General features: G+C 38.5%; 1 protein-coding gene across 2 annotated transcripts; it reads left to right on the top strand.

The window, feature by feature from the left end:
* The first annotated feature begins 742 nt into the window (after positions 1-742).
* Positions 743-14,487, top strand: LOC136448099 (inhibitor of nuclear factor kappa-B kinase subunit beta-like). Of its 2 annotated transcripts, XM_066447234.1 has the most exons (24): positions 743-857; positions 1,544-1,597; positions 2,387-2,517; positions 2,889-3,098; positions 3,435-3,504; positions 3,947-4,128; positions 4,465-4,589; positions 4,907-4,968; positions 5,578-5,753; positions 6,179-6,370; positions 6,699-6,795; positions 7,449-7,480; positions 7,669-7,760; positions 8,117-8,218; positions 8,422-8,471; positions 9,191-9,258; positions 9,606-9,718; positions 10,209-10,258; positions 10,716-10,818; positions 11,288-11,432; positions 12,281-12,390; positions 12,752-12,799; positions 13,043-13,103; positions 13,449-14,487. In XM_066447234.1, the coding sequence occupies exons 2-24, from the start codon at positions 1,585-1,587 to the stop codon at positions 13,533-13,535; spliced, it is 2,319 nt and encodes a 772-aa protein (XP_066303331.1). In that variant the 5' UTR covers positions 743-857; positions 1,544-1,584; the 3' UTR covers positions 13,536-14,487. The 2 variants fall into 2 exon arrangements, with proteins under 2 accessions (XP_066303331.1, XP_066303332.1); XM_066447235.1 differs by lacking the exon at positions 1,544-1,597 and having other exon boundaries at positions 771-857.
* Positions 14,488-14,626: the final 139 nt, after the last annotated feature.

Below are 14,626 nucleotides of genomic sequence, written 5' to 3'. Positions count from 1 at the left end.
AATATCATAATATTATAATATCATAATATCATAATATCATAATATCGTAATATCGTAATATCGTAATATCATAATATCATAATATCATAATATCATAATATCATAATATTATAATATCATAATATCATAATATTAAAATATCATAATATCATAATATCGTAATATCATAATATCATAATATCATAATATCATAATATCGTAATATCATAATACCATAATATTATAATATCATAATATCATAATATCGTAATATCATAATATCGTAATATCATAATATAAATGAAATTCATAAATATCATAATATCATAATATCATAATATCATAATATCGTAATATCATAATATCATAATATAAATGAAATGCATAAATATCATAATATCATAATATCATAATAACACTTAAAAATCGTTACCATAGCACTTGTATGAAATTTGACTACAAGCTTTCTGCGAATTTATAAACTTTCCTCATCTATTATGCAAATTATCGTCTTATTTCCATGGCATGCTATTCAGTTATAGATAGCATCACCGACAGCATCAAAGGATGTCGATTCCATAAAGATTTAACACAAAGGTATGTAACGTTATTTCAATTAGTAAAAAATATTTGTTATCGCAAATATATGCGTTCGTTTGTTTTTAGCTGTTCTTCCATAAAACTCCATGGCTAATCATAAACATCGCTAGTAAAATCTGGTCGCTTTTTATGCTTGGATGCGGTTATTCTGTTTTGGGCCGATGACGTAGTTTCGTGACGTCGCGAGGTGTCCTCTCTCACTTCCGGGTTTGTGGTACGCTAACTGTTTCCTAGTCCGTGATCGACCACGACCAAACGTCGGCACGAAACAAAAAACGGTAAGTTCCTTTCTATTGATAAGAACAAAAGAAGCTGATTTTCCGTGTTGTCTCGTTGTAACTGGACACACATCTGAGTTCCTTGAGCAAAATGATGAAAAAGAGTTTGTTTTGATTGCCCCCCTCCCCCTAAAAAATTATTGAGTGAGTACTTTGGGTAGAGTTTATGTACCAATTACTGTACGCTACCCTATAACAACATTGTACACGAAGCTAAAGAAAATGCTATAAGCATCTATAGATAGCAGGAATCGCTCCTAGATGATACTTTGTAAATTATGCTTTAGCTGCCAAAGGTTACTGGAACTTGTATGTTATATCTGCAAAATTATATATTTGACTATTTTACTAGACAGATCTTCAAAGTCGAAATGAAACGAATACTAGATACATGACAGTGATATGATTCGAAGGAGAAATGTTCAAGACGGCATGTGAAGATAATAGTACATGTGTATGTTGTTATCTGCTGTGTTGAACATACATTATATTTGTGTTGGACATGGCACAGTGCTCTTGCTGCACGAATGTCACACCTTTGTATAAGATGCAATGAAAACAGGTCTGATCTGGGTGGGAATTCTTGTATTTGAAGAACACACCATCGATGTAGCTTTCAACATCTTTGGTTGATAATTTAAATTTGGTACTACAGCATTAATGTATCTATGTTGCATCAATTTCAGACGTGTTTTAAATCAGTTGTACCCTTCCAACCGTGAGGAAAATGGCACAAGCAGGTGAGAGGAAATTGTTTTTGTTCTGTAAAAACATTAAACCACCACAAAACATAACACACCAGTTTTTCACTGTAACTTACTAAGTACAAGTTGCATAAGATAGGACTGTAAGGTTTGATCCTATGACCCCTAGATGGATTCATATTCTTACTAGTACAGATAAGTGTGATAGGTTCTTTAATCTGCTCAAACTGTGGACCTCAAGCTTTTTGTCTCATCCAAGAGGACAGCTTAACTAAGACGAGTCAAGTGAGGAAATGTAAACTGCCTTCCAAGGGCACAATTCTGGGGCCTGCTTGGGATTCAAACCCAGAACATTTAGTCAATCCTGACCACTAGACCTGAGCTATCCACCAATGTGTGAGCTTGGCAGTAGGAATTGGCAAGATACATGTCATGTAACTTTTTGACACACAGCCTAGTGCTGAGAATCTGCAGCTAGAGTGTTGTTTTCTTTTACGATTCTTTATTTGTCTAAAGTTTGGGTTGTTGATGGAAAAAGATTTCCCGTCAAAACAATTTTTTTTAAATTTGCCTTTTCAGTACATGTGCAGTCAAACCTGTACAATTGATCAAGTCTACATATTTCGAACCACCTGGCCAACTTTTTGGTGGTCCCTCAGATAATTTTTCCCAATGACACAGGCATTACCTTAAGAATTCTGCTTATATAACATTGTACTATCATAGCTAATGGAGATCTGAATAAAACAAGCAAAAAAGAGCAATCCGTTTAATGTTCAGAACCACAAATCAGTGATGTGACTGAATCAGTGTTCTCTTCCCCAGCCATGCATCAGTTCCCCACCCCGGTGCTGATGCCCACCCCTCCCCAGCCTGCGCAGGAGATAGGGGGCTGGGTGCAGGACAGGGTCTTAGGCAGTGGTGGGTTCGGCACAGTCACACTGTGGAGACATAAGGTCAGTCACCATTTTCATCTCTTGACTGTCTGTCTATGGGTGGGGAACAATCCTTGTACATTGTTGTTCCACACACTACTATACACAGGGCAAAACAATGTACCAAAATACATATCAGAACACCAAAATACACATGTGTACACAATGTCATGTAGAAGATTGAAATCTACCAAAATACAGTGTGCTTTGATAAGTAAACATTGATACTATACGTTTACAAATTTCGAGTTAACCTTAACCCTAACGCATCAAAGTATACTATATTTTAGTAGATTTCACCCTTTTTTGTATGTATGATACTCTGATGTATTCCAGTAAATAGTTGGACTGGGCATGCATTACCCTGGTGTGACCAAATTTTTTTCAAACAGGAATCCTCAGAAACTGTAGCCCTTAAGAAAACCAGACAAGAGTTGAACCCTAAGAACAGGGAGAGGTGGAAGTTGGAGGTGGACATCATGAAGCGGTTGAAGCACGACCACGTGGTCACTGCCATGGACGTCCCAGATCCTCTCAAACCAAGCGTTGACCACCTGCCTTTTTTAGCCATGGAATTTTGCTCAGGTGGAGATCTTAGAAAGGTAGGTACATGTACGTACACTATTGTACAGCATGAGCATCATGCAGACACTGTTTTTCTGGAAAGAAACTGCAAGTGATCCAATTGTTACAAGGGAGTGGAGAGACCCAGCAGGGAGATGGTGCCCCCCCCTCCACACTGTTAAGTTTTAGAGAAGGGTAAAATCAATAAACAGGCTTTCCAATATAATACGTAATTCTATACAGTTGATAATAGTGACAAGGTAGAAATGATTGATCAAATTTAAGTTCCAAAACTTTTTGTGCCTAGTTTATGCATGCATCTCTTTCAACTGGGTCACAATGAAATTAACTTATGATTCCCTATTCACATACAGGTGCTCTCTCGGCCAGAAAACTACTGCGGAATGAAGGAGATTGATGTCAGGAATGTGGTGAGACATGTTGGTAGGTCAAAAAGTACACTTTTCCTTTGTGTTCTTGTGTAATAACAGTCAATTGAATGGGCAACGTGTGCTGTAACATGCAATGTGTTCTGTAATGCCACTAATGTGTAAATTAAATGTGTTTTGTAATATGTATGTATTCTGTAATGTGTATTGTAATGTAACAGTCTGTAATGTGTTCTGTAATGTGCAATATTTTCAGTATATGTTTATGTGCTCTGTAATATTGTAATGCACTCCCATTGTGTTCTATACTGTGTAATGTTTTTTGTAGATCTAATGTACTCTGTATTTTGTATCATGTGCTCTGTGAAATGTGACCTAAATGCTAACTGTCATTTGGAAAGATATTCTAAAGGACCACCAAAAAGTGGTCACATTGGCCAAGTGGTCCTAATGTAGAGGTTGCTGTACTAACATTTAAGGTCATCTTCTCTGTCTAGCATCTGGTGTGGAGTACCTCCATTCCAAGAGGATCATCCACAGAGACTTGAAGCCAGAGAACATTGTGCTGCAGGAGGAGGATGAAGGGGAGGTGGTGTACAAACTCATCGACCTGGGCTACGCCAAGGACCTGGACCAGGGCAGTGTGTGCTCATCCTTTGTAGGAACTCTGCAGTACTTGGTGAGTTTGAAAGGGAGAATGGAAGAACACAATGTCATATTGTTCATGTACATGATTGTACATTGTCTTAACTTGTTCTTAAAAGTCTATTTTTATTGTCCTGAGTTTGTCTTACGTCCACTAGAAGGTTTGAGGATTGCTTGCAGTCCTCGTAACCCTTGTATTCTTCATGTTATAGAAATGAATGATATTGTCGGATTGAATTTGTGAAAGGCTGAGGTTTTTGGCAGGATGTTCCTGTCAATAAGAATGTATGTAAACATCCTGTCAATAACAAATTTTGCACTATCGACAGGATCAACAGGAAGATTCTTCATATTGACTATTGTCTTGCAGGCCCCTGAACTCTTTGCTAGTCAGAAGTACACAAGAACTGTGGACTACTGGAGTTTCGGCAACCTGGTGTTTGAGTGCATCACGGGTTCCCGGCCATTCCTACCCAACAGGAACCCTGTACAATGGTGAGGAACCTTCTTCTATATGTGCTTTATCTATGGAAGCTTTCTTACCAATAGTATTCTATACCAATTGTGGAAGAGACCAGCAAAATCTTACTTTAGATCATGAAATGTTCACGGTGGTTTTATGTCCAGGTTTTTATTGCTCTCTTATTGCATTGTGTTGCCACTACTACTATAACAATCGTTTCCACCTTGAACTTAAAACATCTCCGATAAAACTTTCAGTTTATCCTTCTACTGCAATACTTAGTTATCATGATCACATGAACCATGGCGGTCAAAATATTGGCTTGAAATTACTGTATCATCTCTTGCAGGCATCTTGAGGTGAAGAGAAATAAGCAGGATACACACATCAGGGCTTATGAAGAAAGAACAGGTGTGTTTTAATTATAAGACATAAACTCATGGTCATGGTTTCAGGACAGGAACTATAAAATCTATGTGATACATGTTTTTGTAGGTTAACAGCAACCCTTATAATTCCACCCACTATACAGTCTACAAAATAAATGCAACATCAGTAGTTCACACTTCAGATATACAGGTGTTCGAGACATTCATTTATTTTAATGCAGTGAGTTACTGGTCTTTGGGTACCCGGAGGAATTACAAGAGTTGACATTTCATAGAAAATTAATGTGGTAATTCTAGATACTTGTCTCCGAGTAAAAGAATGACTTGTCAGTTAGTTTGTGTAGTTGAGTGATAGTCATATTTAAAGTCGTAATAGCAATAGGTTATACTTATTAGCAGTGTCAAGGAGGAAGGCTCAGAGTCCTTGACCTTATTATGAATGTTAGCAATATTCTAGGGTCTCCTAGATTCAAAACTTGTATACTCCATTTTTGTTTGGGAAGTCAACTTTACCCATTTTGTTTCTCGTTGCATTTTCTAAAAGCAAAATACTAGCTAATGCACCTAGCTGGAATGCTACCAATAAAGTATTTGCTAAACTGACTGCTATCCTTAATGATTTAATCTGCAGGTGAAATCAAGCTGGCGTCTGACATCCCCGCCCCCCACCACCTGTGCCAGCCGTTGGTGGAGCGGTTCGAGTCCTGGCTGCAGCTGATGCTGAGATGGGAACCCCACGGGAGGGGGGGCGGCGGCAACAACAGAGCGACGTGTTTCGAACTTCTGGAATCCATCTTGGACCTCAAGGTCAAGACACCAACAGGGCTTGAAGTCCTTTTTGTCTTGCACCACTCATTTCATAAATCTCTGTTACTGTTTTGAAAATGTTCCTAGTACTACCATTGAATCTTGTAATCTGCTGTATAAAAGCATTTTACTATGAAAAATATACAGCTGATAAGGTCGGCTAGTTTTATCATAGACTCAGGTGCAGACTAGGTGCAGGTAGACATCAGAAATACTCCATTTACCTACTATAAACTGCATGTGCAGGCATAGTATCTTGAGCCTGACTTTGGGTGGGGAGATAAGGCAGTGGAAGGAGTGGATTAGGCTTTGCCTTCCAATACCTTGCCCTAGACATGATGGATAATTAAACATATACAACCACCTCTAAGGCCTCAAAAAAGCTATGGGAGTAACTTGACCTTTTTACCTTTTACTTGTTGCAGATTGTCCATGTGCTTGACATGCACACTGGTCAGCTGTACTCCTACCCTGTAGAGGAGGATGAGACTGTGGAGTCCCTGATGATCCGCCTGGCCCTGGAGACACAGATGCCTGTAGAGCAGCAGGAGCTGATGTTTTCCACAGGCATGTCACCTGACCCGAACGGCAAAGTCTCCCAGTGCTGGGACGAACCTGTGAGTGAAGCTTTTCAAAACATTTTGTACAATAGTTGTGTAACATGTACAAGCCCTTACTGTCCATGGTCCTATTTATATGTTGCCCCTACTTGAAAAAGAGGCTGATCATGGTTATGAAGGGCTTCATGATATTCTTTTCTTTTTGAAATTGTAACACTACAACATAAGAGCTAATTTCAGAAGAGCTAGCTACGTATTGTGTTAATTCATAAAGCCTCTCTATGCTCTACACTAAATTCTTTAGCTTCTCAACAGATTATGCCTGTCTCAACCACCTAGCAGCTGAACGTTTGTATTTCTATTGTTAAAACATGTTGTTTTTCAGGGCAAGGATGACAACATTGTGTTCCTGTTCAATAAGAACTACATCGACGAGTCCAAGTTTGTCATCAAACCTCTTCCTGAAGTGGTGAAAGTGATGAGTAAGTGTTAGGCCTAGGAAAACTAATGTGGTGTTTCCAGTTACGGTCCTGAAAAAATTAGGGTCGGTAGATAGGGATTCTCTTATCTTTTTTTATTCTGCCAAAGTGATCCAACAAATAATACATGTAAAATAAATAGTATGCATGGTACAATCACAAATGTATCTTGCCAGCAGTTGACCTGACAAAAGGCTAGGGTCGGTCAGGTAACCGGAAACACAACATTACTGTAAGTTACATTTTTTCTAGGCCTAATTTGTTATTTCATACTTGTTGGCATAAATGTTAACATTGTGCTTTGTTTACCAGATAGAAGGAAAGCAGCTGTTGTATTGAAACAGCACATATTAAGTAACATGGATTTTTCAAATCTTACTTTATAGTGTGATGCTCATATGATGCTAAAATTACATGTATCATTTTGTAGAAATGTTAATATATTTAAATAAGTTTCGTGTGTTTCATTAGAAAGTGCTGTGAACATGCATGGATATATTCTAAGATTTACACACAAAAATAGTGTCATGTATTTTGTGCAGTCATGTATCAATATGTCAGAAATCTTAAAGGCAGAATTTTCATTGAAAGACATAATTAATTGCTATAACCTTTGTATCACTTTTAACTTACTAGACTTGCTTTTTTCATGCTAGTTGCTGAACCACATACATTGCAACCATATCCAGTAAGTTACTTTACTTATAATTACTGTAGTTTTGATTTATTCTCTGACTTTGTTTTGGAGTAGCACATGTAGTCAATACATGTAAAATCCTTTAAATTAATCAAATTTATTTCAAATGCTGTATACTGTACAGGAGACTTGTCTTTAAGTTGGTATTTATCATTGATTGTTTGTTGTTGTTTTTTCAGGAGAGGAAAAAGTCCTATGGCCTGTCCTACCACTACTGTAGACAGACAGCAGATAACTATAATCAGTTGTTCAAAGGCAGCAGAGCATCCATGTAAGTCCCAACTCTGTGATATAGTCTATATCCCCTTGTCACGTTTGGGGCCGCATATACTTGCCGCTTCTTCACAAGTGGCAAGGAGAAGCAATTAATGGTAGGCATGTTTGAGAAAGTCACAATAGGACAAGTTTACCTGACACTTGAAAACAGTCTGATGAAAACAGCAGATACATTGTAGGTTGTCAAAATGTGTGTAGAGAAGAAAAATAAGGTTTAGTACATAAGAAAACTATGTTGAATTAATTTCCTTTAGGATATTAATTGTGTCACATGGCTGTTATCCTTGACACAAGTTATGTGTAGAATACAGCCTGAAGTGTAATCATGGTTCTGGATCTTCCCCACCCCAGGCTGAACCTTCTACGTCTGCAGAACACGCTGACCAAACTGGTGAAGGAAATATCCAGCAGCTTCTGTACATACAAGGGACAAGCAGACCATTTTATGGCAAGGTCAGGAAATGATCAAGACTGAGCTCTTTCTTCACGTGGCATCGAATGGCTGACATGTGGCATTGAATGGCTGACATGTGGCTAGCCGACCTGAGGGTCAATCCACTGCAAATTTTGTCTGATGAATAACATTTCATAACATTACTGAGTATGGAACTGAAGCACTATGATTTTGTCTAATGTAATTTCTTTGAATTATTCAGCCTTGAGTGTGATATGGAGAAATATGCCGAGCAGTCCACAACAGGAATAAGTGAGTATTTGCTTTCAACACTACTTCATCACTCTTTCCTTAGTTTATGTTAAAACACTGTACATGCTGTACATTATGGCAGCAGAACGCAGTACTAATAGTATTTATCTGTGACCCTGGGGTCCATAATGCGGGCATAACGTTATATCATTATTAAGTAGTAAGTAGTACGGACAAAATTCTTGAAGACGGGGTAGAAAGTCTTTGTGAGAGGCAGCAAGGTGTAATACAAAATGCAAAATGTATATTGGGTTTGAGACTGTATGATTTGGATTGTAAAGTTTTTTCCAGTTTACGTATAAATGCATCTTCTTAGTGTACATATACATGTACATGTAACTGTGCCTTTCGGGGTGAGCCGGAGACCTGTGAGCTGGCTGCAGTTCAGTTGACCTAATACATACAGAGTGCCATTTATAAGAGGGCATGAAAAGCATGACACACAGACAGGATTTTTTTAATCATTTTTAGACATTTTGTACAATGTAGATTGTACCCAAACATTCCCTTTTCAGTCTTGAGTCTAGCTAGCAGTGCACCCTACTATAATTTTTACCGCATTGAAGCGAGTCACCTTGTCGTCCTGGACTATAGAAATCCCCATTGGGAAAATACAGTGTGACTGTCCTGCTACCTAATCTGATATATAGGTACCAATCACCATGGCAGTGTGTTTAGACAGGCAAACATTTATTTTGTACCTTTATTTTCACTCACAGCCTCTGAAAAGATGTTCAGGTCTTGGAGAGAAACACAGAAGGAAGTTGAGGCTATCACTGCAGTGCATGTAAGTGATCTATCAGCTCATGACTAAAACTTCCAGCTACCAACAAGTTTTCAATCACTCCTCCGATCCTTCTCAAGTTGATATGATCTGAAGTCAGAACTTTAGACCGCTGTGCAGGATTATTTCCAAAGAGGCCATCTACATTAGAGCCCATCAACCAACCCTCGACAGAGACGGGTTGATACCGACTGCCGGGGCATCTTTGCCCGGTTGCTGACATCACAGTTCTGCTTGGGTCACATGACATCACCTTTGGATCATATCAACTTGAGAAGAATGCGATTTCATAGGACAGATAGTGTGCTTGCTATCATAATGCCATACATGTAAATTTGTTCCCTGTTTAGCAAGAGGAGGTTCAGAAACACGAGAGTGCCAGCACGGCTCTGCAGACTAAACTGGTCCAGCCCCAGAGGAGTCCGCTCGCTCGCAGGAGGCAGATAGAAGAACTAGATGACATGTAGGTGTCTGTCTCTACAGGCTGATTTTAGATTGTATCAGTTGTGTTCGAGATACGTTCATTTTGTACACATTGTCAAGATGACTGGAGAATGAGGTCATTGTAGTGTGAGGAAACAAAAAATCAACTTCAAGTTGTATGTTTTTCAAAACCATATATAAATATACATTACAGTACATGTACATATACACAAGCACCAGGGTATAGCTCCCGACCAGAGTCTTTGTTGGCAGAGATTTTGATCAGGATCTCTGCCAGTACAATCTGCGATCATGAGTACAATTGGTAATTCTAACAGCAGAGATACCGATCTTTCCAAAGTGACTCTGATCCTGATCTCTAGTGATTCTGCCAGATGGCAATCTCTACCCTAAAATGTATGTATGAATGGTGATTAATGCTAAACTATATTTTTTTATCACTTGGTGTTGTGATCTAGTCATGTAGTGCTAACAAAACTAATACTGACAGTTCTGTGTCATCATTTCAGAGCAAAGCAGGCATTGAATCTCTTCAATGAGCTGAGACAAACTCCCAGAGGTAAGAGGAACCAAGTCTCCTGATTCTTCCTTCCTGTCTGGTGACATCGACTCTCATAATTCCCCAGGGTACCTAAGGCAACCACATTATGGTGTGATCTGCTACAAAAATCAAGGAACCTGCATAGTTTATTACACAGTCATGTATTATAGAAGAAGTGGGTAAATTTGTCCTCCACTGCCTTCAAAGAAAAAGTCAAACCTAAGCAATTATAGTAGCTTGACATATATTTCAGAATGTATTAATTTTGCAATTATCCTTCTGGCATATGCATGTATCTGCAATAAATATACATTGACATTGTTAAGTGTGATCCTTCAAATGGTAGATAGAAAATTAAAGACATCTATGGAAAGTACCTCCTTGGGATTACATTAATTTTTATTATCAACAGTCTTATAGGAAATGCTGTATAGACATTGATCTATTCTAAGACTTGTCCTCTTTGATCCTACAGAAGAGAGAATACATTTCAGAGACAGCCAGAAGATGGTGAGGGTTGTGCTGAATTGTGTCACCAAGAGAGACATGCTTGTGAGGGACATATACACCCATCTCATGTGAGTACCAAAACTCAGTGATACATGATAGCGAATACAACACGGAGTTCAACACGGTGTATTCCGTATCATCCGAGGTACCAGCCCGACCATCGATAGGGTCACCTGAAGACTGAAGGGTGATCCGACCTGCAGGAGAGCTGTGTTTGAGGGTGATGCGGAATGCACCATGTTGTATATTATTTATGTCATACCCATAAAAAAAACGCAAAGAAAATTTGGTATCCTCAAACAAAATTATAAGAACATCACATCCGCAATCTGGTACAGTATTCAAATTTTCCACAGCACATGAAGCGCATGCAAATTATTTGATAGAAGCCTGTGTGATGCATCTGTACACAATGTCATGAACATTCAGATGGCCATATGATACTGTAAAATACAGACTGGTTTGGAACACCTGTATGAATGCTCAAATGATATGAAAGAAGTCAGAGATAAACAAATCCCTTATGATATTTTTCAGGAAGCTGATAGAGCTGAGAAAAGAGGTGAAGGAGTTACTCCCCAAGATGCAAAGGACTCTTAAGGACATTGAAGAATCAAGAAAAAAGCTTACAGCATTCCAGAGGAAGAGGCAACAGGACTTGTGGACTTTGCTGAAAGTTGTGGTAAGTTGATGTGTGTGTGGTAGACTAAGTGGTTCTCAGGAAACAGCGTTCGATACAATTCATCCTTCTGATGGTATGTGACCTTCACCTTCAGTGCAGCACAGCATTAGTACCACAGGTTAAGAGTCAACAGCAAGGTACTACAGCTGAAATTCTTTAGATATTTGCTATGGTTTTGTTGAACGATTTTTGCAGTGATCTCTTCGCTGTGAAATCATCACACTACAGTTGATATGAATAATGTAGATCTGCCGTGTGTATACAGTGGGCATATATCCCCTTTTATCTTCTACTGTAAAATTAGATCCCTTACAGCTTAAATGAGCGTACAGTGCTGTAACAAGTGAATCTCCCCTACTATGAGTTTTCTCCACTATTACAGTCAGTATTTTTTTGTTTAGTACTTCCCTGTTTGTGATCATATCTCACGTGTGTAAAGGCATATATGACCAATGACTTCAGCAAACCCCAATTCGGCCAAACTTGATGCGATTGGTAAGTTTCTCCCACTTATGCCTCATGGCTGACGGAGAGAGAGACGGTACCCTGGGGCTGAAGTCAAAGGTCTCCTGGAGGAACCATGTGGGCTACGACGAGTGAAGCGTAGTTTAGAAGTTTTAGTTAGAACGGACTGTTTTAGTTTACAAATTAAAGCTACCACCCTTGGCAGGGTATACATATTACAAAACACATTTAATTTACATATTAGTGGCATTGTAGAACACATTGCAAGACAAGGAAGATCACAAATTTTAAGGAAAAGTGTAGACATGTCTTAAGAAGTTTTTGGTGGGAGTCAATATTGTATTCCCCTCCTGATGGGGAAGATGTAACCAGAGTTTTTTTAGTTGCAGAAGGTGCCTGGGAACTCTCCTGACCCTGGAAGCATGGAGAACAGGACCAGATCTCTCTCCTCCAGTACCAGCAGTGTGTCTTCTGTCTACCTGGAGAAAACATGGTCAGTATACATGTAGTACATGTATGTAGGAGCACTTTAGGTCAATAAGAGCTGGGAAAAGTAAGGGCAGGCCGGGAGATGATCTGGAATTTTAAAATGTTGTTTGCTGCAACTTCCATAACATTGAGTTAAAACTATGCACTCTTCTTACAATGCCATCCTCATCTTACTGTGAATTATAGGCCCTTTCGACATTAATGCTTGTATTTTGAGCTCTTTCATCTAATAGATAGTATCATCTTTTGGATTAAGAATACATCCAATCAATAAATGGCCAATCACTGTCGTAACCTTTCAGTTTATTGTGTTATAACAGGAATCGTACCTCTTGATGGAAAGTCTTCATGCATGTTTTTTTCAGTGAGGAATCCATGGTGACGAGAAGTGAGAACCAGGATGTGAGAGGAAGGTAATTTTGTTTCTTACAAATAGTTTTTGTTTTTTAATTGATCTGGATGTGGTTAAATTTGAAATGTGATATGTTCATGCTATTATTTGTTAATTTACGAAATCTCAATCCTTTGTTTTGTTGAAATATGAGAGACAAAACTATTTCACAGCAGATACATTTTTTATGAGTTTCTTTAGTGTTGGACAGTGTATTAGGTTGTTGTTTTGCTTTAATGATAATAGCAAAATTTTCTTTTTCCAGGTTTACGGAGATGTTTAGCAGCATCATAAACCTGGAGTCTGACAGCTTCTCTAACTCACAGGTTTGTGGAGAGGCATTTACGAGCTCTGAGACATTACTGTTCCTGCTACATAATGTACATTTGCTACTATTGTACTTTACATATACATGTATTTCATTTTCGTTTCATGGCATCCTCATTTGAGGTGAAGCATGATGCTTTTTCAAGTAGCTAGTGGTAGTGCAATGCGGCTTTGCTATGGCTTGCGTTTTTTGGCCAAGCACACAGGGTCACCCCTACTCTTCTCGATACGTGTTGCTAATGCCTGAAGCTTCCTCATACACAGGGCCACCGGCTTTACGTCATCATCCGAAACGACGAATGGTAATTTTTTACAACAATAATCAATGTTGTTATTCCTTTCAGTCACTAGACTGGAGTTTTCTGCAGGATGTGAAGGAGGTCAGAGACAACAAAGACAGCACACATGAGTCTGTAGAGGAGAGTTTATAAAACAGCTACTTCTGAACACCTTAAGTGGGTATCTTATTGAAGCTGTGGCATGTTGGCAACCTCGCTAGGCCTGAGTGATTTGACAGAGAGCTCAACAAATTTCATAGATAAGAAACACATCCTTTTACTTTTGTCAGTGTTTTGTTGTCTTTTTAGTCATACTTGTACAGTTCGCATGATATTCCCCTTATAAAGTCAAGGGTAACACAAATCCAGTTTAGGATGCAGCGAGGCCGTCAATGTGCCACAGTCCAGTGAAATATGCGCTTTGCGCTGCTGCTGGTAAAACAAGCAAGAGTAGAATCGATTGAATGTAACAAACATCTGTGGCCAAAGTGCTGTAAAATTCAGGGAATGTGTAATATCTATTATGGCTTTTTTATTAATTCCTCCCCACTAGTAGACCAAGAAGCTTTTATTGATTACTATGATAGATAACATAACTCTAAATGTATTATGATTGTATTTTCAGCATTATTTTGTAAAAGGATTGCTGGACTTTACTGGTAACTGTGTGACTGTGTTTTTGCTGTCTTTTAGCTTTGATTGAGTTTGAGTTAATTTCCCTTGACTTTATTCACTCACAGCTCTAGATTTTAGAAAGGGAATTATTTCTTAAATCTTGTATAACTCATAGATAATTGCAGCATTTGCCACTGACCTCCCAATCACAGTTTTGTGTACTACGCAAACCCGTATGGTCACAAGCCAGTATAGTAAGATTTTGCAGCAACTGGAATTCTCAACATCCCATTGATTAAATAGTTTTGTGTACATACAGTTTTGTATGTATAATCATATATGATATTAATGTAAGTATACAAGGCTAAGATTCACATTAAGCTTTAAATTCTTGATTTGGATACATCATGTGTAAAATACAGTGTGTAAGTGACAGTAAATCTGCACATAGGCTGTATGTGGATTATTGAATACAGATTCCAGTGCCCTGTTATTGTGTCGCTATTTTGTTTACACCCTATATTCCCTTACATGTTTAAGACTATTATCTGGTACATTGCACAAGTTGCTCTGCGGTGTAAAATGTGAAGGTAGAGCCTGGAACTGAAACAGGATGACACTCAGGCTAA

Source organism: Branchiostoma lanceolatum, chromosome 14 (assembly GCF_035083965.1).
Source record: "Branchiostoma lanceolatum isolate klBraLanc5 chromosome 14, klBraLanc5.hap2, whole genome shotgun sequence".
Classification (NCBI taxonomy): domain Eukaryota; kingdom Metazoa; phylum Chordata; class Leptocardii; order Amphioxiformes; family Branchiostomatidae; genus Branchiostoma; species Branchiostoma lanceolatum.
Note: the sequence above shows the minus strand (reverse complement) of the source record. Positions and strands in the feature narration are given on the sequence as shown.

Excerpts from the sequence above, each read along its gene's own strand:
- LOC136448099 (XM_066447234.1), top strand. Across the intron at positions 2,518-2,888 it reads TCACACTGTGGAGACATAAG|GAATCCTCAGAAACTGTAGC; the intron begins GTCAGTCACCAT and ends TTTTTCAAACAG. Across the intron at positions 5,754-6,178 it reads AATCCATCTTGGACCTCAAG|ATTGTCCATGTGCTTGACAT; the intron begins GTCAAGACACCA and ends TACTTGTTGCAG.